The sequence below is a fragment of the Myotis daubentonii genome, chromosome 7 (genome assembly GCF_963259705.1).
Source record: "Myotis daubentonii chromosome 7, mMyoDau2.1, whole genome shotgun sequence".
Lineage (NCBI taxonomy): Eukaryota > Metazoa > Chordata > Mammalia > Chiroptera > Vespertilionidae > Myotis > Myotis daubentonii.
In genome coordinates, this window is record NC_081846.1 from 76958470 (window position 1) to 76984822 (window position 26353).

Here is a 26353-nt window from a genome sequence, read left to right on the forward strand (position 1 = left end):
GGTGGCCTCCACAAGATGGCCGGCAGGGGAGGGCAGTTGTGGGCGATCAGGCCAGCTGGGGAGGGCAGTTAGGGGTGACCAGACCAGCAGGGGAGGGCAGTTGGGATGACCAGGCCAGCAGGGGAGGGCAGATGGGGTGGGACCAGGCCTGCAGAGGAGGGCAGTTGGGGGCAACCAGGCTGGCAAGGGAGGGTAGTTGGGGGCAACCAGACCAGCAGGGGAGGGCAGTTGAGGGCGACTAGGCCAGCAGGGGAGGACAGTTGGGGGCAATCGGGCCGGCAGGGGAGCAGTTAGGCATCGATAAGACTGGCAGGGGAGTGGTTAGGGGGTGATCAGGTTGGCAGGCAGAGGCAGTTAGCGGCAATCAGGCAGGCTGGCAGGTGAGCGGTTGGGAGCCAGCAGTCCCAGATTGTGAGAGGGATGTCCGACTGCTGGTTTAGGCCTGATCCCAGACCAGGGATTTAACCATGACCTTCTGTTTCACTGGTTGACACTCAACCACTGAACCATGCTGGCTGGGCAAACTTTTATTTCTTGCTTCTACATCTGAGGGTCAGTTAGAGTTTGGCTCATCTAGGCTTGTTCTGAAGTTGTGGTTTGGGTCCTGGTGTTTCTCAGATTCTTTGGACCATCAATTTACCTGAGCATCATCCTCTCAAGAGAAATGCAGGGATGCTAAATGGCAAGTTCAACTGCATAAGTACATTTCAACCCTTTGCTGGCTCACATCCACTGACATCTCATTGATAAAGCAAGTAATAATGGCCAACCCCAAATTCTAAGGGAAGAGAAGTAACCTTCTGTCTACCTTGAAACCATGGCAAAGGTGTGGATGATTACTGCTACCACATGGGAATAAAGAGTTGGGACAAATAATTTAGTGTATCACAGAGATATGCTAAGAACTAATTTTTTTTCAGAAACATTAAATAATAAGACATTACTCTTATTTTAGGCTATGAAGCTTACCTCCTTCAATTATTAAAACTAGTTTGATCATTATAACAGAATCTTTGAAGTCTATTTTACACATTCTTCCTTTTTCTTAATGACAGAGGGCCATCACTGTGAACACCTATTACTGTGCTAGGTAAAGATGTGGTTCTTACAATATAAACTGATGAACAAAAACAGATCCAGAGACAGAGAAGCATCAATCAGACCGTCAAACCTCAGAGGGAAGGTAGGGGAGGGAGGGGGTAAGGGGGAGAGATCAACCAAAGGACTTATATGCAAGCATACAGGCCTAACCAATGGACAGAGACAACAGGGGGGTGAGGGCATGAGTGGGAGGGATGGGGGGGAATGGGGGATAAGGACACATCAACACTAATAAAAGAGAAAAATGGTAATTGGCGTACGAGCTACCCTTTTCATTGGCTAATCAGGGCTATATGCAAATTAACTGCCAACTAAGATTGGCAGTTAACTGCCAACTAAGATTGGCAGTTAACTGCCAACAAGATGGCGGTTAATTTGCATACGTAGGCACAATGCAGGGAGGCAAAAGGGAAAGCAGGAAGAAGCCCCCTGCCACTGACGGTGATCAGAAACCCAGGGGGGAGCTGAGAGCTGGGGGGCAGGGCAAAGGCGGCCCTGGGGCCACCTTTGCCCTGCCCCCCAGCCATGATCGGAGAATCAGGTGCCTTTGCCGCCCTGGCCAGTGATAGCAGGAAGTAGGGGTGGAGCCAGCGATGGGAGCTGGGCACGGTCGAAGCTGGCAGTCCCAGGAGCTAGGGGTCCCTTGCCTGGGCCTAGAGCGAAGCCCACGATCGCGGGGCCGCTGCAGCTGCGGGTCCCCGCTGCCCGGGCCGGACGCCTAGGCCAGAGGCGTCAGGCCTGGGCAAGGGGCCGATCCTGCAATTGGAGGGTGATGGGGGTCAACGCCTGAGGGCTTCCCAGTATGTGAGAGGGGGCAGGCTGGGCTGAGGGACACTCCCCCCCACACACACCCAGTGCACGAATTTCGTGCACCGGGCCCCTAGTATGTAATAACTTAATCAATAAAAAAAAAAAGATGTGGCTCTTTGCTACTTTCCAGTTTTTTTGTTTTGTTTTTTAATATATATTCATCAGTCAACTGTTATTTAATACAACAGTTGTACCTATTTCTAACAGTTCCACCAGACTTTTTTAGTTTCCTACTTTTATTTATTGTAGACATGCAAAAGCTTTTAATGAAGATTGAGAGAACTATAGATAAGGAAAGTGTCCCTGGAATTATTAGTGAGGCTCTAAGTAATAAATGTATGACACTTGCGTTGGAAAGATGGGATTTTATTCCTTCAGATAACCAAGTACTGTTTGTTTTTCTCCCAAGTTGCATGTTTTATGATTGTTTGAGTTACTCATATATCATTTGTTTAAAAAAAAAAAATTTTGAGCCTGGCCGGGTTGGCTTAGTGTTTGAATATCATCCACCTCTGAACCAGGAGGTCACAGTTGGATTTGCTGTCAAGGCACATGTCCGGGTTGTGGGCTCTATCTCCAGTAGGGGATGTGCAGGAGGCAGCCGATCAATGATTCTCTCTCATCATTGATGTTTCTATCTCTCCCTCCTTCTCCCTTCTTCTCTGAAGTCAATAAAAAGATATTTTTTAAAAACTTGATAGTCAACTCTAAATATTTTTATGAAGTACTTTATGTAAAGAATGGTGCTTTTTATAATTTTATTTTCTAAAGAGAGTAGAAGTTAACTATTAAATTGACGGTTGACAGTTTCTAATGGATGACATGAAGTTTGTTGTGCCTATCGAGGCATTTTTAATATCAAGGCTATACTAATTCATCTTGTTTGTAGAGTGATTAATTATATGTAGGCTCAAAAGGGTAGTTGGGAAATGAAAGCAGTATAAAGCACAATGCAGTGGTAGTGTGTTTTGGGAGGCAGTGGCAATAATAAAAATAGCTGACTTAGCTCTTGAAAAAAGATGTGTTTTATTTGCTTCATCCATTTCTCCTACAATAAAATAGTTCCCAGGAGTTCCTCTGCTTTCCACTATGGATTTTCTTCCTTCCAAGGCTTTTAGTTCCCTGTTAGACATAACCTCTTTTAAAATATAGATATTGTGGCATTAGTTTTGAAATGTAAAACTGAAACCTTAACAGGGTTTCTTTATGGTAACAGTCAAACTATATAGTATATACACATAAAGTATTAAGCCATTTTAACATTCAGTATTAGTTAAAATCATTAGAATCTTTGTACAAAATGGAATTTTATCTAATACTGGCAGTAGCTTATTTAAGTATTCCTATCCCTCTTGTATTGACTCTATACATACTATAACTTTTTTATTAGTTTTAACTAGCAAGTTCTAGTCTGACCCTTTTTCACAAATTTGACTTTTTTTTTAAGGTTCTTTCCTTCTAAATTCATTTATGTCTATAAATAAATAGGGATAAATAGAAGGATATAGAGGTAGATATATAGACATGGTTGTAGGTATAGATATAGAGATATTACAGCTAAATTATCCAAGGTTTAAAAATCATGGAATGATTTTACTAATATCTAAATAGGCTACTCGTATTCTTTTAACAACATGTAGCTTGTAGATATAATAAGGGGAAATGCTGAGATTGGAAGGGCAAAAAAAATTATAGGCATCCTCTATATCTAGTTAATCCTACTTTTTTAATTGATTCGATAGACCAGTTTGTGATTACAGAAGTTTAACTCTGGCCCTAGTTTAAGAAATAGGTCAGGTTTTCAGAAGTTCTTTTGGAGTTATTTAGTATTGGAAACAATATTTAAATGCTGGTTGTTTTCTAATCTAACTGATCAAATATTTTAGCACATAATACTACTGAATTAAATGAAGTAATTAAAGGTAGGCTCAGTTCCAAGTTTCAGGCCCTGGATAAAAGGAATCATCTGGTACTTCTGAGGGAGAAAGAAGATAAAATTTTGTTTTATTTAATTGAAACTTTAGTTAGCCTTAGGCAAGGTATCTTTACCATATTCCAGTTTCTTTCTGGAAAGATACTAATTGAGAGTAGATGTGTTTATTGAGTTGGTGCCAGGGTTCTTGTCCCAGCATCAAGAAGGGTTCAGGAATCTGGAAAAGGCTGCGCGTAGATGACATAAGAATCCAGAGACTAATAAAGAGTCCGGAGACGAGATATAATTTTGAAAGGCATTGGGGGGTCAGAGGACCTTCAGCTAAAGGAACTGAAGACTCCCTCCTTCTCTAGGACCCTTGCTTTTATTAACACAATTTGTCCTAAGGCAAGGTGGATATAATACACTTAAGCATTAACAGTTTGGGGAATAGCCTACAGCTGTTCAGGTGTTTGGCCAGTAGGAGGCAATAACATGTAGATCAGTGATGGGGAACGTTTTGAGCTCAGCGTGTCAGCATTTTGAAAAACCCTAACTTAACTCTGTTGCCGTGTCACATATAGAAATTTTTTGATATTTGCAACCATAGTAAAACAAAGACTTATATTTTTTATATTTATTTGATATATTTAAATGCCATTTAACAAAGAAAAATCAACCCAAAAAATGAGTTCGCGTGTCACCTCTGACACACGTGTCATAGGTTCGCCATCACTGATGTAGATTAAGATGCCCTTTAACTGTCTGGCAGCCACAATCAGTTTCCTGTTCAGGTTTGGGGAAATGCCTTTAGCCATTCCCAACAGGTGACTACATCAACCTCTTGATGAAGCTCTTAGAATTATGACCTGCTGGGATCGGTCTACGGCAAGTTGGCTTGAAGAAGGCTGTCTAGAAGGGAGTCGGAGAGGGTGAGAGAGGAGAGCCCAGATGGCCAGGGAAATAGTGGAGTGGAGCAGGTGGAGGTCCGGTTGGGACAAGTCAGGTACTCTACGAAGCAACACACTCATCAGTGAGGAAGAGAAACACCTTCCTTATGGAAAGGTCTATGGCTGTGATGGCGAACCTGTAACACGTGTCAGAGGTGACACGTGAACTCATTTTTTTGGTTGATTTTTCTTTGTTAAATGGCATTTAAATATATAAAATATCAAAAATATAAGTCTTTGTTTTACTATGGTTGCAAGTATCAAAAAAATTCTATATGTGACATGGCACCAGGGTTAAGTTAGGGTTTTTCAAAATGCTGACACGCCAAGCTCAAAAGGTTCGCCATCACTGGTCTAAGTCCATGAAATATGAAATATAAGGTGAGCAGCAGAATTCTCACGAGGCCTGAATTATATACTCCAGTATCCGGTTTGCTCATGCAAACAAACAGGGCACCTGGTAGGCAGTAGTCACATTGACCAAAGGCTCAGTGACGTTAGACTGCCAGTATTAGAAAGCCTTTTTAAGAATAAACTGAAGCCTGTTGTGCCTTTGGGTCACAGAGAAGCCTTATCTTAGTTCACCAACTGTCTCTTTTGCCATAATAAATTGTGAGTTTCTTCAATACACAGGTTTAGTCAGTGTAGGGTGGTAGCCCTCGTTCAGAAAACTTATGTGTGTACTATTGATCTTTTTTAAGGTAGTTGGTAACAGACACTATGAAATTTTAAGCAGTGTAGCAAAGTGAAGTGAAAAAAAATTTTTTTCTTCACCATTTTCCATCTGTTCTCATTCTGATCCTTTTCCCAACCCTGAGCAAATGTTCATTGAAATGGATTGTGGTGTTCTCTTTTGTAAAATAAGCATTGTTGAATTTCTGGAATCTTGTCCAATAGCACCATAACTACTAAGGAAGGACTCAATACTTCATCAGAATACATAGAATCTTTACTATGAGAGTTACATCTTTTGTTTATATTCTCTATGATTCTGGATAGGGAATTGAACCATGAGAGGTTAATACAAAGTTAACTAGGGTTTATGACATAAGCAGATAAACAGGGAGCCTAGAGCAGATTTTCCTGCAAAATTCAAGTTTGCTGTGGAATTACACTGCCCAGAAGATGCATTTATTTTACTCATAATGTATATTTAGCTTCATATAAACATTATTTTTTAAAATATATATATTTTATTGATTTCAGAGAGAAAAGGAGAGGTGGAGGGGAGAGATAGAAAAACATCAACGATGAGAGAGAATCATAGATCAGCTGCCTCCTGCACGCCCCTTACTGGGGATCAAGCCCGCAACCCAGGCATGTGCCCTGACAGCAAGTCGAACTGTGACCTCCTGGTTTAGAGGTCGACGCTCAACCATTAAGTCATGCTGGCTGGGTGACATTCTTAAATGGGATTACACAATCCAATAATTGTCTGCCATAAATTCAGTTAATGACAGTATATGTTCTATGGGCAATGAGGATTTAATTGCAGCACCCCAATGTCTTTTTATTATCTTGAAATGTTTCCAGTTGGCCTACTGTTATTTAGTTCCATTACATCCCAGTAATTGCATTTATTAAAGCCAGTGTTTTTTGTTATAGGAAATGCTGATCTTAGTAAATTTCAAATATAGGCAGGGAAATGTTCTTTAATAAATAATTGAAAGATTTTTCCCTATTACTTGTGATTCAGTGCTGGTCCTTGTATAACCAGAGTATTTTATAAATGGTAATTAAATGATGGCATCTAGAAATCTTCTCTTCAAAGAATCTCACAAGGTGTGCTGCATAATAGTGTATTGTTAAATAGTCTGGGTTTATCTCAAGTGGTTTACTCTATTAAAGAAGTGTCTAATGTGTTCAGCTTTACTGTTGAAACACCAAATGAGTTCTGACACTGACGAGATGATTAAAGTTGGGAATTTTTTTCTTTTGACAGCATCAGCAAAGAGAGCATCGTAGATGTAGAAGGTGTTGTGAGAAAAGTGAATCAGAAAATTGGAAGCTGTACGCAGCAAGATGTAGAGCTACATGTTCAAAAGGTAACTTTTTTAAAAATACAAAATTGTGGCCCTAGCCAGTTTGGCTCTGTGGACAGAGCATCAGTCTTCGGACTGTAGGGTCCTGAGTTCAGTTCCAGTCAAGGGCACATACCTGGGTTGTGGGCTCAATCCTCAGGGCGGGAGGGGGGGTGTTGCAGGAGGCAGCCAATCAATGATTCGCTCTTATCATTGATGTTTCTAACTCCCCCTCTCCCTTCCTCTCTGAAATAAAAATATATTTTTAAATATATCTATCTATAATAATAAAAGTATAATATGCAAATCAACCAAACGACCCAATAGCAGAACAACCATCCAGACGACCTTCCAGATGACCACACTATGACACACACTGGCACCAGGCCCGCCAAGGCAGGGACCTGGCCATCACCCCATGATCGCCCCAAAGAGGGAGGCCCAGGTCACCTACCGACAGGCTGCGGCAGGTGGGCGGGGCCTCCATCTGCGGGGCGCGATCGATCGCATGATCGCCTTGCAAAGGGCAGCTGGCGGGGAGATCAATTGGGCTCCAAGATCCCGGCCAGTGGCACTGCGGCAGGTAGTCTGGGCTTCCCTCTGCAAGGGGCGATCCATCGCAGAACCCCAGCCAGGTGGGCAGGGCCTACCTCTTTGGGGTGATCAATCACTCAATCGCGGGGCTCCTGGAATGTGAGAGGTCACAGGCCAGGCTGAGGGACCCCCACCCCACCCCCAAATGCACAAATTTCATGCACCAGGCCTCTAATATATATATATATGGCTAATATGCTAAGTGTTGCCTGGTCACTACAACATGCACTGACCATTGGGGAAGACGCTCAACACAGGAGCTGCTGTGACGCGCACTGGCCAATTACAGAGAAACGGCACCATGTACCTGGCACCCACAAAGCAACACTCAGCTTCCCCCAAGTGAGACACAAGCCCCGCCACCACCCCAGAACGACAGCCCACCAAATCACAGCCGACACTGCCGAGACCCCATGGCATAAAATGCAGCCCACAGCCCAGCCCGGAAACGGTCGCTGTGGACACCAGGTAATGACGTCACGTAGCAACGCCCAGTTTCCTCTCCCTAGCAATGACTTGCCTCCCTGCAGTTTCTTCAGCCCAGGAACACAACTTGCTTTTTAGCCAGGTGCAAACATTTCACACTTCAACCAATTGTCTGTGAAACGTTTTCCCATGCCTCATCTCATTTGACCCTCACAGAGGTCCTGGAGTAGGTAAACGGTAGATTCGGTGGAATCCTATTTTCTTTTCATTAGCTGGAAAATGGAGATTTAGAAAGCTTAGAAACTTGACCCGACTGAAAAGAAGTAAGAAATGGTGGACCTTGAAAATGACTTCAGGTTTTCTCACTGTGCAGAATATAGGCATACACTGCTGCAGTTAAATATTTTACCCTTTGTTCTCCCTTCATGATCTACAATAATAATCTGCTTCATAATGATATTTACTGTTGTGTTGCTGATAATTACCTAAAAGAGAAGTTGGGGTGCTTCACTGGGCTGGGAAAAGTTTAGCTAAATCAGAAATCAGGTCTAATTAAGCAAGTTTTATAGATATATTCTTTCATATATCTTTTATAGATATATCCTATATCTATAAAAGGCTAAGTTGATTCATGCATGCGCAATACTTATAAAGCTCTTGCTGGTGTCAATCGCATGCATGTGTTTCGATCTGTCATTGTTGATCGTGAATTTGGTTGACACTTCCATTATAGAGAAAGGGAAAATAGCTATCTACTTATATAAAAAACCTGAGTGTAACATCATGGCCAGAACCATGACCAGTCCTGCAGGGGTCGTCTTGGAAACGGCTGCACCCTCCCCCAGCTGTTTCCTGGAGGGCGAGGTTTCAGGCAGGAACCTGCCGTCAGGGTGAGGTTTCAGGCAGGAACCTGCCCTCGGAGCGGAGCGTGGAAGTGAAATGATTTGTAATGGATCTATTATTGAAGCTACCTTTAGAAATACTATATTTATAGATTAGTGGTTCTCAACCTTGGCTGCACATTAGAATCACCTGGGAATCTTTTTAAAATCCTGATTTCTGGGCCTCATCCTCCCGAAATTCTGTTTCTTTGTTACTAATGTTGTGGCCCCATAACAAAGAAACAATTTCTGGAGGATGAGGCCCAGGAATCAGGATTTTAAAAAGATTCCCAGGTAATTCTAATGTGCAGCCAAGGTTGAGAAATTCTTTTTCTTTGTAACTAATTAGTCCCGGATTCAATTCCGGTCAACCTTGGTTGCAGGCTCCTCCCCAGCCTGGGGTGGTCAGGGCTCTTGCAGGAGGCAACCAACCAATGTGTTTGTCTCACATCGATGTTTCTCCCTCTCTCTTCCACTCTCCCTAAAAATCAGTGGAAAAATATCTTGGGGTGAGGATTGACTATGCGCGCGTGCACACACACGCACACACGCACACATAAAAATTGTGTACAGAAATAGGTTTGAGTAGTTCTTATAACTATTCATGTTAAATCTATATCTTCTTAATAATTAGAGGTGTTACAAAATGTTGAGATTTATAAATAGACTAACTGAATCTGTTAGCTTTTGTTTTATAACAAATCACCCCATACTTAGTGACTTAAAACAACAAACATTTATTTGCTCACTTTTCTGTACATTGGGCAGTTAGAGTTGGCCCATCTGGATTGGCTCATCTGCTCCATGGGTCATCGACAGGGTTCACTGATATTTATGGAACATATTTTCCTGTGGCCTCAGTTCATCTAGCAAGCTAGCTAATGCTTATTGACATGGTACCAGACTGGTTCCTAGCAGCAAGAGAGGGAAGCCTTAGTGTGCAGACACTTTTCAAGCTTCTGCTTGTGTCATGTTTGCTAAGAATTTCATTGATCAAAGCAAGTCACATGGCCAAACTCAGATATAAGTGATGGAAAAATAGATTCCACCTTTTGATGTTAGGAGAGGCGACATCATTGGAAAAGGGCATATGTACAGAACAGGAGGAATGATGGAAGCCATTTTTATAAACAATCTACCATAGTCACACAGGGAAAAATATGTAACACATTGGAGAAGCTTTATTCACTATTATGAACCTATTTTGCTATGAACTTTCTTATGATGATGTACTTCTAAACATTAATTATACTAATTTTTAATCATCTTTTCTTACAATTTTATTTCTGATATTTTACAGTATAGAAAAGTCAAGAGACAATACTATATTGGTCTTACATTCTAGCAATATCTTACTTTCGTACAAGATTTATTTCACATCTCTTTTCTCCTCAGACATAAAAACTGGAAGTGCTTATTTTCATTGCCTTTGAAAATACTATAAGTGAATTTATATATATTTAGTACTGTTGAAATAACCCTGCAATTTTGAACCTGCAGTTCTCAGATCCGAGCCTACTTTGTATTTATAAAATGCATCATTAAATTTCTCTTACACAGTCTGTCTGATTGCCCTATCTTATATATACTCATATACATACACACACACACCCTGTGAGCATATATAAAATAGAGCAGTCAGGCAAACTGACAAACAAATGCAGAAAGATAGACTCATACATGCACATTTATTTGGGAATAAGGTTATTTAACTGGAATTGATTGTCATGGAACTCTTCAAAGCTTAGAATGTCTTGTCTTTTTTACTGACCTAATTTGCCAAATTACTTTGTTTTCTTTGTGCAAATCTCACTTTAAACCAATCCAGGAAGTCTTTAACCTAGTAAAGGCAAATGTAAGGGTACACTGACCAAGAAAAACAAACCCCTATCTTCCAAGCAACATATCTTTTTCAGTATTTTAATAAATAAATTTTTAGTGACTATAGCAAATAATTGTATTTCTAAAACATTCTGATTATGGAGCATTTATTATAAACTTAATGTTGATAATAAATATAAAGCCCAAGAGCTTACAAATTTTCCCTCCATAAAAATAATTATAAAGTATCTCACAAAGCATAAATATTTTATACTAAATAGAATTTTATAATCAATGACTTATTTACTTATTCAACCAGCAGTTACTGAAAATATACTTTGCACCAAGCACTCTGTGAGGTTCTGGGGATCGGAATACTCACAACCTAGCAAAGGAGACAATGAATTTTTACTAGTTCTAAAAAAAGTTTTTTAAAATATATTTTTATTGATTTCAGAGAGGAAGGGAGAGGGAGAGAGCTAGAAACACCAATGATGAGAAAATCATTGATCAGCTGCCTCCTGCACACCCCACTCTGGGGATCGAACCCCCAACCTGGGCATGGGTTCTGACTGGGAATCAAACCGTAACCTCCTGGTTCAGAGGTCGACGCTCAACCACTGAGCCACGCTGGCCAGGCAAAAGAATATTTTAAAAGCCCTAGCTTATGTGACTTACTTGGTTGAGCATTGTCCCATACTGAGTGGTCTCAGATTCAATTCCTGGTCAGGGCACATGCTGGGGTTGCAGGCCTGATCCGTAGTCGGGGAGGTGCAGGAGGCAGCCTTCTGATGACTCTTTCCATTCTTCTCTCTCTAAAATCAATGAAAAGACATGTTTTAATAATAAAAGAAGTAGCTGTTCAGTTTTCCAAGTTTGCATTGCAGATCAAGTTTCCATTAACTCATCAAAAGGAAGTGCTACAATTTGGGTATAAGAGGTGGTGTCAAATAATGCTATTTTACTGTGAGGACTGGAGTATCCTTCTAATATTTTTTCTTTAAGTGTCTCACCTGAATGCTAAATGTGATCTACCAAATGGAAAAATACAATTTCCTGAATTAACAAAACAAGCTCTGTTTTCTTTTTGTGCTTTAGCAGGTTTTCTAGGCATAGCTGGGAACAATTAATGGGCTAACATTAAGAGTAGCTAATTCATTATGACCTAACTGCTTTTTAGCACTAAAATATGCAATTAGTGTGAGTAGATGTTGAGGGATATTAACACCATAAAGGAATAACCTCATATGGTGCTCCCAACCAGGAGAGCAGAAGGAAAGGAGATATAATACGTTCGATGAAAGAAAGCAAGGAAGGCATATTTGGGAAAAGCATGAGAAAAGGAAGGAGAGGTACAGCAGAGTTGGGCTGACTGTAGTTCTGGTGGTAGAAATAGCTAAATGTCATTAACAACTCATTTGATAATGGCCCCTTCAAATGAAAAAGTGTTTTTATATTTATTATTCCATTTGATTTTTACTGCAGACCTCATTTTACACAGTACGGTATTGAAGTTCTGAGGTTAAGTGACTTGCCTAACAACAGCTATAGTGACAAAGCAAGTCCTTAAACCCAAACCCCTCAACTCCAGTTATTACTTATTCATCACATTGGTGTGCACCTTAGAGTTTACAAAGTATATTTAGCTCATTTGACTGTTTCAACAACCCAGGGAGGTAGGCAAGAAATACTATTATCCCCATTTTGTAGGTGAAAAAACATGTACCATATTGTTTGATTTTAGTACATAGTTTCAGTTAAAGATGTATGCAAATATTCCTTCATGTTTAAGTCAATTGTAGTTTTTTTTAAAAAAAAGCAAAGAATAACAGGTTTTGTGTGCTTCATGATCTTTTTGGTAATCTCTCACTTTCAGATTTATGTGATCAGTTTGGCTGAACCCCGTTTGCCCCTGCAGCTGGATGATGCCATTCGGCCTGAGGTGGAAGGAGAAGAGGTAAAAATTATACTTTTTGAAACACTATGCTTCCTCTGTATGTTTAGTTTGCAAAACATTGAAAAGTTGATGCCCTGCTTCTGTATAAAAGGTACCTGTTGTTACGAGCTTCATTTTTATCTAAGTTTATTCTTAACATCAGTAATTCTCAAACGTTTTGATCTATGAATCCCTTTACACATTTAAAAATAATTGACCTCACAAGCTTTTGTTTTTGTGGGTATACTGTCAATATTTACAGTATTCGAAGTTAAAACAAATTTTTAATATTTATTAATTTATAGAAAGTAACAATAATATAAATACATCTACAGATCTTTGTAATGCCTGCCTTAATAGGCAACAGTTAGATTCTCATATTTGCCTCTGCATTAAATTTGATGTGAGGCAAGGCTTTTGGGATGGGAGATGGAAAGAAAGAATCCCTATTCATTCTCATTTCTCTTCTTTCCATCTCTCTCTTTCTTTTAACAGTAACTTTTCTCTAACCCTGCTTCTTGGTTTTTGGATCCAGATTGGGGTTTGATATTAATACACATAAACACACCTGTCACTTAAAAGTATACATGGCTTCTAAAAGTGTTTTTTGGCCCAGTCACCATGGCTCAGTGATTGAGTATCAACCTCTGAACCAGGGGGTCACAGGTGATTCCCAGTCAGGGCACATGCCTGAGTTGCAGCCTCGATTCCCAGTGTATGTCATACAGGAAGCAGCCAGTCAGTTGATGTTTCTCTCATCATTGATGTTTCTATCTCACTCTCCCTCTCCCTTTCTCTCTTAAATCAGTATGTAAAAGAATATATTTTAAAAGTGCTTTTTGTGTTCTGAAAAAATTTGTAAAATCTGTTTTTCTTTCTCTCTCTCTTTTTTTTTTTTTAGGAAGGAAGAGCTACTGTTAACCAGGATACAAGATTAGATAACAGAGTCATTGATCTTAGGGTATGCCTCATTTATTTATTAAGTGACATGATTATGCCAAAATCAAGGAGGGCAAGGATAACATACCTGTCTTGGGCTCATTGAACTGATTGTTGTTTCCTTATATGTAAGTATGATAATACAAGAAACAGTTTACCTTTCCGACTGACCCTCCTCCAAGAACGAATTGCAGGCAACAAAGACAGTCAAGTAATAGTTCACAGAGTATTGACTTGCACTGTTTTCAAAAGACAAAGGAGTATGAAGCCAGTAAAAAAGCTTGCTTCAAGGTGGTAACCTGTTTTAGACAAGTTAGTAAGCAAGTGAAAACATAACTACTAATATCACTAGAAAATTGTGAAAGAAATTATATGCAGATTTTAGAGCAACCTGATGAAGTTTAGTAATTAATGCCTCAATCCTCTGAATTTGATCTAAGCACAGAATCCTAATATATAAAAACCCTAGGTCCGTCACATCTGCAACGACCAGGAGGCTCAACCAATAGGAAGTCAGTCCTGCATTCAGCACTGGGTTGCCATGGCGACCCAGCGCTGACTGCTATGGCTGCAGGCATGGTGACCCAGCACTGACTACTGAGGGGGCTGTGAATCAGGCCCAGAGAGAGGCCTAAAGAGAGAAGCAGGGTCTGATCCGTAGCCACTGTGGCAGCTGTTGATCAGCACTTGCCTCTTTCTTTAGCTCTGGGCCTGGTCAGCAGTCACGCCTCCATTTCTCTCCAGGCCTCCCCCAGGACTGCTGATCAGCCCCACCTTTCTGATCAGGCCCCATTGATAGGCCCAGAGATGCTGACTGGCATAGAAACCAACCAATCAGAACCAAATCTGGGTCAACTGTGAGGAGCCAATGACTGCCTAGGAAGTGGAGCTTTTGACGCTGACTAGCATAGAAACTGACCAATCAGAACCAAATCTGGATTAACTGTGAGGAGCCAGTGGCTGCCTAGGAGGCAGAGCTTTTGACACGGACTGGCATAGAAACCAACCAATCAGAATCAAATTGGCTGGCAGGGGAGGGCAGTTGGGGGTGAGATCAGGCTGGCAGGTGAGGGCAGTTGGGGGCGAGATCAGGCCGGCAGGGGAGGGCAGTTGGGGGTGAGATCAGGCTGGCAGGTGAGGGCAATTGGGGGTGAGATCAGACGGCAGAGGAGGGCAGTTGGGGATGATTGGGCTGGCAGGGGAGCAGTTAGGTGTTAATCAGGCCGGCAGGGGAGCGGTTAGGGGTTGATCAGGCTGGCAGACAGAAGCGGTTAGGGGCAGGCAGGCAGGCAGGCAGGCAGGCGAGCAGTTAGGAGCCAGCAGTCCCAGATTGTGAGAGGGATGTCCGACTGGCATAGAAACCAAACAATCAGAACCCTGCTAGCCTGGTCGCCCCCAACTGCCCTCCCCTGCAAGCCTGGTTCCCCACCCCCCCACCAATTGCCCTCCCCTGCCAGCCAATTTGGTTCTGATTGGTTGGTTTCTATGCCAGTCAGTGTCAAAAGCTCCACCTCTTAGGCAGCCATTGGCTCCTCACAGTTGATTAGGCCTAAATGGGCAGTCAAACATCCCCCAAGGGGTCCCAGATTGGAGAGGGTGCAGGCCGGGCTGAGGGACAACCCCCCCCCCCCCCCGCTCTGCATGAATTTCGTGCACTGGGCCTCTAGTTAACAATAAAGAAGTAGTTGACCCTTTGGTTTATATAAAGGGAAACCTCATAGGCTTCTGTTTCCCTTTCTAGCTTGGTTGCAAGTGAAAGATTTCAGTGGTTTCATCATTATAGTAAAACCAATGTCATCTTTCTTTCTTAAGGTTTTGACCACATCTTCCTCCTTTACATAACATATTCCACCTAAAGCTTAACGTTCTTTGTCACTTTATAAGTTCTTTCCAGCTTTTCTGCAGTCTACAGGCCTGCCCTTATTGTACACCCATGTTTCCCCTGACCATTTGCTTTTTGTAAACTGTTACTTTTCCACATTAACTTGTAGTATATAGAAAGGGCTAGCAATAATCAAAAGTCCTCTTGATACTGCCTAGAAACCTCATGGTTTTCATCATTTTGGCCACAGCAGTTAAACATCCTACTGTATTTGCCTATGCTATTTGTTCACACAAGTTACTGATTTTGCCTCTAGAATTTGACCCAAAGAATATTTTTCTTTGGCTCACATCATTTTTTTTTTTTTTTTACTTTAATTTCTTGCCACCATTGGAAAATGAGGGTTTTCACAGTAGATCTAAATGGCTTTCCATAAAAAGTTGGAGGTGAATCTGGCAATCCTGGGCACTCATGGTAATGTCAGCTAGCACCCTAGATGGGGCATTATGTTCTCTGTAAGCCCTGCACTACCCAGGAAGTATCATTTATTTATTTCCTTCATGTGTCAAGTTGATTTAATTAGAATTTATTATTATTTTATAGACATCAACTAGCCAGGCAGTCTTTCGTCTCCAATCTGGCATCTGCCATCTTTTCCGAGAAACTTTAACTAACAAAGGTTTTGTGGAGATTCAGACTCCTAAAATTATCTCAGGTATGCTTTAAGATATTCCTCTTAATTTTAAAAAATAATTTGTTTTCCCCAAGTTGCTTACTATTAGTTTTGTGTTCTTTTTAAATTTGAGAATCCCAAGTATTCCTTAAGGTTTATTGCTCTGAGACTATTTATTTCAAAGACTATGATACATAGCAGCAGTCCCATCTCACTAGCATCAGTAATACTATATCCCCTTATTTCAGGAGTCATTATGTGATAGTGATTGTAAAGTGAGACTATAACACACAAGGCAAGATTGTTATTATATAAGTGCACCAGAAATTACTTTCATTATGTAGATTTCTTTTTAAATTCATATTGTAATTTTGGTTTGTATAAACTGCATTGTAAAATTAATACTAAATATTGCAGACGGGAAAAACGTCATGAATTCTCATCTTTATATGACAACATTATCTTAATCATTTTACCCTCTTTACTGTTGCTTAAATAACACTAAAAAGTGTGTTACTGCCCTGGCCAGTTTAGGATCAGTGGCTAGATCATTGGCCTGCAGACCCAAGAGTCGGGTTTGATTCCCACTTGGGTTGTGGGCCCAATCCTGGCCTGTGTCGGGGGGTATGCATGAGGCAACCTATCGATGTGTCTCTCTCACATCAATGTTTCTCTATCTCTCCCCACCCCCCTTCCACTCTCTCTAAAATTCAGTGGTGGGGAGGGGTGTTACTAAAGGCATTTAGTTGAAAATAAAAAAATTAAACATTGAATTATTTTTTTGTTTGTTTTGTTTATCCTCACCTGAGAATAGTTTTTCCATTGATTTTTAGAGAGAATGGAAGGGGTGGGGGCAGAGAAAGACAGAGAGAGAAACGATTGGCTACCTCGCACACATGCCCTGACCAGGGCTAGGGATGAATCTGCAACCCAGGTATGTGCCCTTGACAGGGATCAAACCCACAGCCCTTCCGTGCTCAGGCTGATGATCTAACCACTGATTCACACTGGCCAGGATGAACATTGAATTCTTAATTAGAAAAATTATTATCTTTTTTTACAAAAAGTTTTACAAAGCTAAAGTAGCTTTTAATAGATTTTAAATTTATGCAGAAAGGGAGCGTATATATCCAAAGAAGTAAAATGAAAGTATAGCCAAAGAAGTAAATCTCGCCTAAATATAAACTGTTTAGAATCAGGGATAAAACATATATAGACTATGGTTTCTCTGCAGTCTTTTTTCTAGTGTGGTTTTATTTAAGTGAAGTACTTGAATCAAAAGAATAAACTATTTTTATTAGAAGTTTGCATTGATAAGCTTACAATTGATTATAGTAACATGTATGTTTATATTTCAGCTGCCAGTGAAGGAGGAGCCAATGTATTTACTGTGTCATATTTTAAAAATAATGCATATCTGGCTCAGTCCCCACAGCTGTACAAGCAGATGTGTATTTGTGCTGATTTTGAGAAGGTTTTCTGTATTGGACCAGGTAAGGTTTTGGTAGTTAAGGTTATCTCAAAATTCATTAATTGTACCACAGCTAGGGTTTTAGAAACACATTTATTTTATTTTATTTTTAATTGTTGTTATTTTTATCCTCATCCAAGAATATGTTTTCATTGATTTTTTTTTTGAGAGAGAGAGAGAAAAAAAAATTAATATGAGAGAGAAACATACACCCTCTGAAGTAATCGGTTACCTCCTGTACCCTGACCAGGGATTGAGCCCACCTGGGTAGGTATGTGCTCTGACTGGGAATCAAACCTAAGACTTTTTAGTGTACCAGATGATGCTCCAACCAATTGAGCCACCAGCCAGGGCTAGAAACACATTTTACACAGACCTTTTTAAAGCTTAAATCCTTTTTTATACTGACTACATCAACACTAGACTTGGGGGTAAAAATAACAATATTGCCTGGTAGACATTTAGACATTTCCCAAAAAATTGTATGTTCAATAGTTCTTTGAACAGTTGAGCATCATTCATATGAATAGAATCATAAGCATGATATATATATATATTCCTACAGAAGAATGCTGAAGACAAAAAAAAAGAAAATGTGTGTCTTGGGACTATCTCATTTTAAAAAATGGATGCTTTGAAAATATACACCCTCTGAATATATTTAAGTATATTATTTATTATACTTAAGTGTAATTAGAATAGAATTAGCTCCCATTTGGACTATCCTTTCAACTCTCCATCAATACTAAAGAAAAAGTGATTGCAATCGTCCAAGTAATATATTTTGTTGTCCTTGAAAGCTCCTTGCTACTGTTGTACGTTTACAAATGTACCTCTGTATACTTTGCTGCCAGTTTTATTCCAAAGCTGTTCTTTTTTACTATTACTAATTGTACTCTCCTTAGTATTGATAATATGCTAAGGCCATTAGAAAATACTAACAAATGCCTGGATTTAATAAATTATACTAACATGTTTTTTAAGAATATATTTGCACCCTAGTCGGTTTGGCTCAGTGAATAGAGAGTCAGCCTGCGGACTGAAGGGTCCCAGGTTCAATTCCAGTCAAGGGCACATACCCGGGTTGCGGGCTCGGTCCCCAGTGGGGGGCGTGCAGAAGGCAGCAGTTGGTGGTTCTCTCTCATCATTGATGTTTCTGTCTCTTTCTTTCTCAAATCAATAAAAATATATTAAAATTCTATATAATAAAAGCCTAATATGCTAAGTGTCTGGTTGTCTGGTCAGCCATTCAACCAATCAAAGCATGATATGCTAATGACATGCTAAGGATACTCAACCGCTCACTATGACGTACACTGACCACCAAGGGGCAGATGCTCCGATCAGTAGGTTAGCTTGCTGCTGGGGTCCAGCCAATCTGGACTGAGCAAGACAGGCCAGGCATGCCCTGGAGTCCTCCCAAAGTCCCTCCCCGGCTGGCCAACCTCCCATGTCCCTCCCTGGCCCCAATCATGCACCATTGGGGTCCCTTGGCCTCGCCTGTGCCCTCGCAATCCATGCTGAGGGACAACCCTCTCCCGAGTGCACGAATTTCGTGTGCCAGACCTCTAGTATATATACATTTGCTAAAAGTCAAGTATGGACACAATCATGAAGAAAATTCTTTTATGATGCTAACTATAAACAGAAAAAAACAACAACAGCTTTACTATATTCTTTAAAACTTACCAAGGTAAAAAAAAGTTATTTTATATATATGAATTTTTTGATAGTTTAAGATAAATTAAATACCTGCTAATAGAGAAACTGGCAAGATCATTAAATGTCTTAATTTTCTGAATTTATTAAGCAATTATTTGCTGAACACTTGCTGCATATATAGCCTTGCACTATTAAAGAAGATCCAACCAGCACTTCTCCAATGTTAATGTGCACACAAATCACCTGGGGATCTTGTTAAAATGCAGGAGGTTTGGGGTAAGACTTGAGATTCTGCAGTTCTCATAAGCTCCAAGGTACTGCTGCTGTGCAGACCATGCTTTGAGTGCTAAGAGAACAATATTGTCCCTGCTCCTAAGACACAATAAGACATGCATAGCCCTGACTGGTTTGGCTCAGTGGATAGAGTGTTGGCCTGCGGACTGAAGGGTCCCAGGTTCAATTCCGGTCAAGAGCATGTACCTTGGTTGCGGGCACATCCTCAGTAGGGGGTGTGCAGGAGGCAGCTGACCGATGCTTCTCTCTTATCGATGTTTCTAACTATCCCTCTCTCTTCCTCTCTGTAAAAAATCAATAAAATATATTTTTTTAAAAAAAAATACATGCATACATATCACAGCCACATCAAATCTAATTGTGATATATAGTCAGCAGGTTGGTGTTAATTATGTGGTATAGGTAGGGTAAAAAAGAGGAAGAAGATGGAGTTTGCTAGAGATGCCATGAAAGAAAATTCAAACAGAAATGGGCATTAAGGACAGAGTAGGAGGTAAAGACAACAGAGATGGCATTCTAGAAGAAGCAAGCTAAGTCAAAAGCACGGGAGCAAATAAAATTGAGACTAGTTAGTATTGAGAAATGGGAAATACAGGGTGGGATTAAGTTATGAGAGCGTGGAGAGATGGAACAGGACTAGCCAGGAAGGCTGAAAAGGAGGAACGTGCAGTGAGGATGATAAGAGCTGGACTGAGATAGGTGCTTCATCTGTACAGATGTCATTTAGCTTGAGTCAAGCTTTAATAAAATCGAGAACTCATTATATTGAATATTTTTAGTTATTGAGAAGGCACCTCAGGATCTTGCATTCCCTCGGGGTTCTTATGAGTCTCACTAATTTACATTTGTTACAGCTTTTACTACATGACTGTAGGAGTTTGTAATGAACTTACCTATCCATGAGAGTGCTGTAGCAGGTGGCTTGTCAAAGGTCTTTCCAACCTTATAATGATAATGAAAATAGTACCATTTGAGTACAAGTAAATAGAATTTTGTTTTGAATCTCAATTTCTCCAAAATTTAAAACACTGCTATGTATATCTTTTATTAATGTTACAGTATTCAGAGCTGAAGACTCTAATACCCACAGACATCTAACTGAATTCGTTGGTTTGGACATTGAAATGGCTTTCAATTACCATTACCATGAAGTTATGGAAGAAATTGCAGACACTTTAGTACAAATATTCAAAGGACTTCAAGAAAGGTAAAAAATATATGTATTATATCCCTAACTGGACTTAATTTCAAAACAGTTTGGGCTCTTCAGAATAAAGCAATTCTTGATTTGAAATGTATAAACTAAATTTTTATTGGACATACGTGTGCATATAGACTTACTAGTTAGATGATCAATTAATGAAAAAAAATCCACACTCAAAATACTATTCTGGATCCAAGTCCATTGTGGCTTCATTTTGGTGGATATATTTACCAGATTGTATTTCCCTTATACTAACATCCTGGATATTTGAAGAAATAGAGCCTATGTTACTTTCATAGCAGTTAAAGTCAGAGTTTTTATTGCCTCATGAAATGGGTAGTTTGTTTCTAACAATGTTACTTGATATGAGTTACAAAAAAAGTTTTAATCCTTTAATGCCACCATGGTGACAAACAACATAAGACTGAGAAATGGTATTAAATCTTTTAAGTGTTTAAACTCTACTCTTTAACTTAAACAATTTCTTAGTAACATTTTCTTGGTACATACACTGATTCAAAGATGATTTTATGTGGCAAAGATGGTACTCAGTACCTACCTACCAGATATTTTTTCTTAGCTGTTGCTAGTATTACAGAAGAGCCTAAAAGTGCACTGAGGCAGATTTTACATAGAGAGTTTTGCTCTAAAAGCATTTCCGTTTGATAAATAAACTTTATTGTTCCTTTTGAACAATAAAGCTACATGTGTCCCTTATTCCAGAATTATCAGTGGAATGCATATAGGACTGATAATATGTAGGCTCCTGGGTTCCTGCCAACTGGCCAGCTAGGAGGGGGCTGAGTGGTTCAGCTGGACGGGTACTCAGCTGATCATGGAGCTTCTGCCTCTGAATTTCTCACATCATCGCACAGATAGTGACTCCAGTGAAATGTTTAAAATGTTTCTTTGTTAAAAGAAAAAAGAATTTGCAGCAAGTGTGTGGTAGAGTAAAAGCTATATATGTTCCTTATTTCACCAGTTTTAGTAAAAAGTTTTTAGTAATTTTTAACATGATGCCACAGTGACCTCTTATGGGGAAAACATTTATCTCACACGTTATTATTAACTCTGAATCATTATTCAAATAGGTTTCAAACTGAAATTCAGACGGTGAATAAACAATTCCCATGTGAGCCATTCAAATTTTTGGAGCCCACTTTAAGACTAGAGTATTGTGAAGCATTGGCTATGCTTAGGGAAGCTGGAATTGAAATGGGAGACGAAGAAGATCTGAGGTTTGTCTTTGTGACTTTTAAAACTTTACTAACTAGGTTTAAGATACACAAGAATGAATATATTAACAAATCATAATTTTTTGCCCAGCTTTTATTAACTTTCGGGTATATCGTATGATGCTGTTCTTGTTTAATGTGTGATCTGAAATAATGATTTAATGTGGTTTGCCTAAGCTTTAATAAAGACCATTTTTGTGCCCCCTCTCCCCCTAGTTTGTAATGCTTTAAAGAATATAGAGACTTTTGCCTGTGATTTTGGCATCTAATATTTTACCTCTCTTTTTCAATCAGTGGTATTAGAGAAGAGAGACAGTAATCTAAACCCATCCCCACACAGGATTAAGGCATAAAACTATTAAGATCTCCAAAAGTTTATAAAAATCACTATTCTTCATTTGATATACAGTATTATTTTATCTAAACTCAGATCATACAGTGTATAATTTTTGAACAAATTATGTAGTTTAACAGATATGAAATTATTATCTACTATTTTATTCAAGGGTTCTTAAGTTAAAATATTTAAGGCATCACAAATCATATGGATGTAAGAGGGAAAGGCATGATTGTCATTTTTTCGGGCTTTTTAAAAAATATTTCACTCAAAACCCTTTATTTTTGTTTGTTTAACAAATATATCTGTATATGATTTTAAGCATCCCCTACATTGCTAGATGACATCTTAAGGCAAATCGTACATTCTATCATTTTCATAAGTATTTTAGAAATTGTTCTTAAATAGGGTAGATGCTAAAGTGGCTATAGAAATTTAATTGGTTTATATAAACATATTTTAAAGATTCAGAATTAGTGATTTTTGTTTTATAAACCTTTGATAAAGAGTAATGAGCCCTAACCCATTTGGCTCAGTGGATAGAGCGACGGCCTGCGGACTGAAGGGTCCTGGGTTCGATTCCGGTCAAGGGCATGTAACCTTGGTTGCGGGCACATCCCCAGTGGGGGGTGTGCAAGAGGCGGCTGATCGATGTTTCCCTCTCATTAATGTTTCTAACTCTCTATTCCTCTCCCTTCCTCTCTGTAAAAAAATCAATAAAATATTTTTTAAAAAAGAGTAATGAAAAGGAGCCCTAGCCGGTTTGGCTCACTGGAAAAGAGCGTTGGCCTGCGAACTGAAGGGGGTCCCAGGTTCGATTCCAGTCAAGTGCACATGCCTGGGTTGCAAGCTCAATCCCCAGTGTGGGGCATGTGGGAGGCAGACAATCAATGATTCTCTCTCATCGTTGATGTTTCTATCTTTCTCTCCTCCCTTCCTCTCTGAAATAAATAAAAATATATTTTTGTAAAAAGGAGTAATGAAAAGGAGAGACCATCTGAAGTGGAACCATTTAACGCCAAGAATAGCCTATGTTCATATAGTGAACTTTAGTAATATTTGATTGTAGGAAATTATATCATCCATGTTATTTCTGAATCAGTGAATTGCTAAATTCTGTTTATGGTTTTATTTAAATATTATTGAGCAGCATCTACTAAATACCAGGTGCACTTATAAGTTGTTTTCAGTAGTTCTTGCCTTTTTTTAAAAAAGAGCAGAATAGACAACTGTGTGTTTTGCCTGAATTTTTTATTCTTTGAGAACTTCAAATAGAGTTGCCTTAATAACTCTAAGAACTAATCAAACATCTGATTTCATGTTTTTGTCATTGTTTTCCAGTACGCCGAATGAAAAACTGTTGGGTCGTTTGGTAAAGGAAAAGGTAGGACTCTTGTACATGCTGGATTTCTTTCTCTAAATCTGAAATGTATCCTGGTACTAAAGAACAATTGCAGAGGGAATGATTTTCCTAGAATAGTATGATTCCAGAATAAATAAAAACCCAGGGGGCCAATTTTTTTTTTCAATCTTGGAAAAATAAAAAATATTCAAACAGGCTTTGCCCAAACAGTTTGATTAACTCAGTATTCAATTTTTGTACTTAGTTATACTGAAGTGTCTCTAAAAGTGATATCTATGTCAGATTAGTTAGAAAGGACCTCAAGATGAGGGAGAATGAATTCCTTTCTGCCTCTTATGTGAAAGCTACTTTCCTATCTCATTTTCTAAAGCTCTTAAAGAAGAGAAAAGCTAAACTTAGAAGGGTGTTTAAAGAAATTCAAAGAATTGTGTGATGAAATGAAAACAGTCCTTGAGCGCCTCCTGCTGGTTGCACTCTAAACTGTTAAACTGACTGGGAAACTAACGTATATTTCTGAAACTGCACAGTATTGAGTTTATACCTTTAAAATGCTATTTCAGCAGAGTCAATATCAGTTCGTCGGCTTTGTTGACATTCCCTCTACATTTCAGTTCTAGCAAAAATGTTTAACATCAAAACAGTCGAAATGTGATTGGTTTCTTTTTAATTATATCTAGGTCACATAGTAAGTATTCTAACAAAAATGTCATAATTTCATGTTAATGTTATTGATTTCATTTGTAGTTTTCATTGAAGAAAACTACCAAATTTCTTTTAGATATCTAAACTAAATTTTTAATTATCGGGAAGGTAAGGTTTTTTGAAGGTGAATATTATAAAGGTGTTTTTCCTAAAATAATTTATAGATTTAAAATGTTTGTTATTCTTGTAAAACCCAAATATATTTGGTATAACTTAACATAAACAGCTATAAAATACATCTGAAGAACCAAATGAGATAGAATAGCAAGGGAAAAAATGAAAATCAAAGAAGTTTATCGCAGCATAATTTTCAATGTGGAAGAAATTGGAGAGAGAGTACTTGTCACCCCAAAAAAGAAAATTAAGTATTGGAAGAATATACAACATTATGGCAAAATACTATAGGCTACAGATATTACTTGAAAGAAATAGAATACTCATTTTATTTACAGTGTAATTACAGTAATTTTGAAGTATAAAACGTGGTATTAAAAAAAAACATTAATTACCAAAGTGCTAGCCGCCTTTTCACTTTCATTAAACTGTTAAAAACTATTTTAATTGTATTTATTCTTTTTATAGTATGATACCGATTTTTATATTCTTGATAAATATCCATTGGCTGTACGGCCTTTCTATACCATGCCTGACCCAAGAAATTCTGTAAGTAACTTGATTTTAAATAACCTGTTTGGGGGAAGAAGGAAAACTTTGTTACCTTGTCAAATTGTAAATGGGAATAATGGTTTTCATTCGTAATTTGCAGTTTCAGTGGTCATGTTATGTGGATTACTACTAGTTTCTGTCAGTTGAGGTCAAGGTGAAATCTAAATATTCTAGCAAATTGTTCCAAGAACATATTAAAAATCATTTCTGTGTGTCACTTTTTGAAGATTTGAGGAAGAAACACCATATAAATAATAAATAGTATTGCTAGATTTGCAGACATTAGCAAAATTTATTTTTGACCTTGAACAAATCTAAATAATGTGGCCTTTTACTATTTTTCCATGTAGTGGTTTCCAAACTTTAGTGTGCATCAGAGTCCCTGGAGGGCTTTCTAAAGCACAGGTTCCTGAGCCCCTCATCAGACTTTCTGATTAGTTGGTTTGGGGTAAGGCTTGAAAATTTGCTTTTCTAACAAGTTCCTGGTAATACTGAAGCTACTAATCCCAGAATCACACTTTGAGAACCACTGGTTTATTGAAAGACAGGGAAAGTAAGTTAAAACCTGATAGAGAATAGGATGAGCTACGGTAAATTGATGTTTAATTTGCTTCCCTTAAAATAAAAAAGAAATGTTAATTGATAATTTGAAGTTCCAAAAGTGACCCCTTTAAAAACATTTCTGTTGATAAAGTAAAATGAGAATCAGCACTACTTATAAGTTAGATATGGTGCTTTGATTTGATGTTGGAAGGTGTGGGAGAAGGGGAGTATGAAATCTGATAAAGGCAAGAAAGAAGTTACTATTCAAACCTCGCTAACTTAACCTGTGTTAGAGAAACAAAAGATGTTCATTGGAGCAGGTACATCATCAATTGTAGGAAAAAATGAACTTGCTCTTCTTGCAACAAAGGTCTTTTTTTCCACGTGTGTAATGGAAATAGAATGGTAGCCACTTTTGATAAGTAATGTTTTTGGTTTGTTTGTTTTTCCTGCAGAAACAGTCCAACTCTTATGACATGTTCATGAGAGGAGAAGAAATACTATCAGGAGCTCAAAGAATACATGATCCTCAGCTGCTAACAGAGAGAGCCTTACATCATGGAATTGGTAAACCACTTAAATGTATTTAGGAAAGTGATATGTATTCTGAAAATAACTTATTTTAAACCCTTTAAAGACTCCTCAGAAATAGTCATTTGGTTAAGTCTTCATTTAACAGTAATTGCTTTTTTATCTTTTTAAAGCTAAATAAAATGGTAATTTATGTTTGTGGTTTTTTTGTAGATTTGGAGAAAATTAAGGCATACATTGATTCCTTCCGCTTTGGAGCCCCTCCTCATGCTGGTGGAGGCATTGGTAATACATTCCTTTAATATTATGACAATATTAACTTATGGGTTCTAAAATATTGTAATAGCCCTGGCTGGTTTTGCTCAGTGGATAGAGCGTCGGCCTGCAGACTGAAGGGTCCCAGATCAATTCTGGTCAAGGGCACATGCCCAGGTTGCGGGCTCGATCCCCAGTGTGGGG

At 38.9% G+C, this 26353-nt stretch overlaps 1 protein-coding gene across 1 annotated transcript in view; it reads left to right on the forward strand.

Moving 5' to 3' along the window:
* DARS1 (aspartyl-tRNA synthetase 1) overlaps positions 1 to 26353 on the forward strand; it is a 70564-nt gene that overhangs the window by 41813 nt on the left and 2398 nt on the right. The window contains exons 5-15 of the mRNA XM_059704570.1: positions 6716 to 6818; positions 12393 to 12473; positions 13354 to 13413; positions 15817 to 15928; positions 17245 to 17379; positions 20373 to 20520; positions 21609 to 21755; positions 23431 to 23473; positions 24737 to 24817; positions 25819 to 25930; positions 26108 to 26179. Coding sequence (XP_059560553.1) covers positions 6716 to 6818; positions 12393 to 12473; positions 13354 to 13413; positions 15817 to 15928; positions 17245 to 17379; positions 20373 to 20520; positions 21609 to 21755; positions 23431 to 23473; positions 24737 to 24817; positions 25819 to 25930; positions 26108 to 26179 — 1094 coding nt within the window. The remainder of the gene's footprint in view (positions 1 to 6715; positions 6819 to 12392; positions 12474 to 13353; positions 13414 to 15816; positions 15929 to 17244; positions 17380 to 20372; positions 20521 to 21608; positions 21756 to 23430; positions 23474 to 24736; positions 24818 to 25818; positions 25931 to 26107; positions 26180 to 26353) is intronic.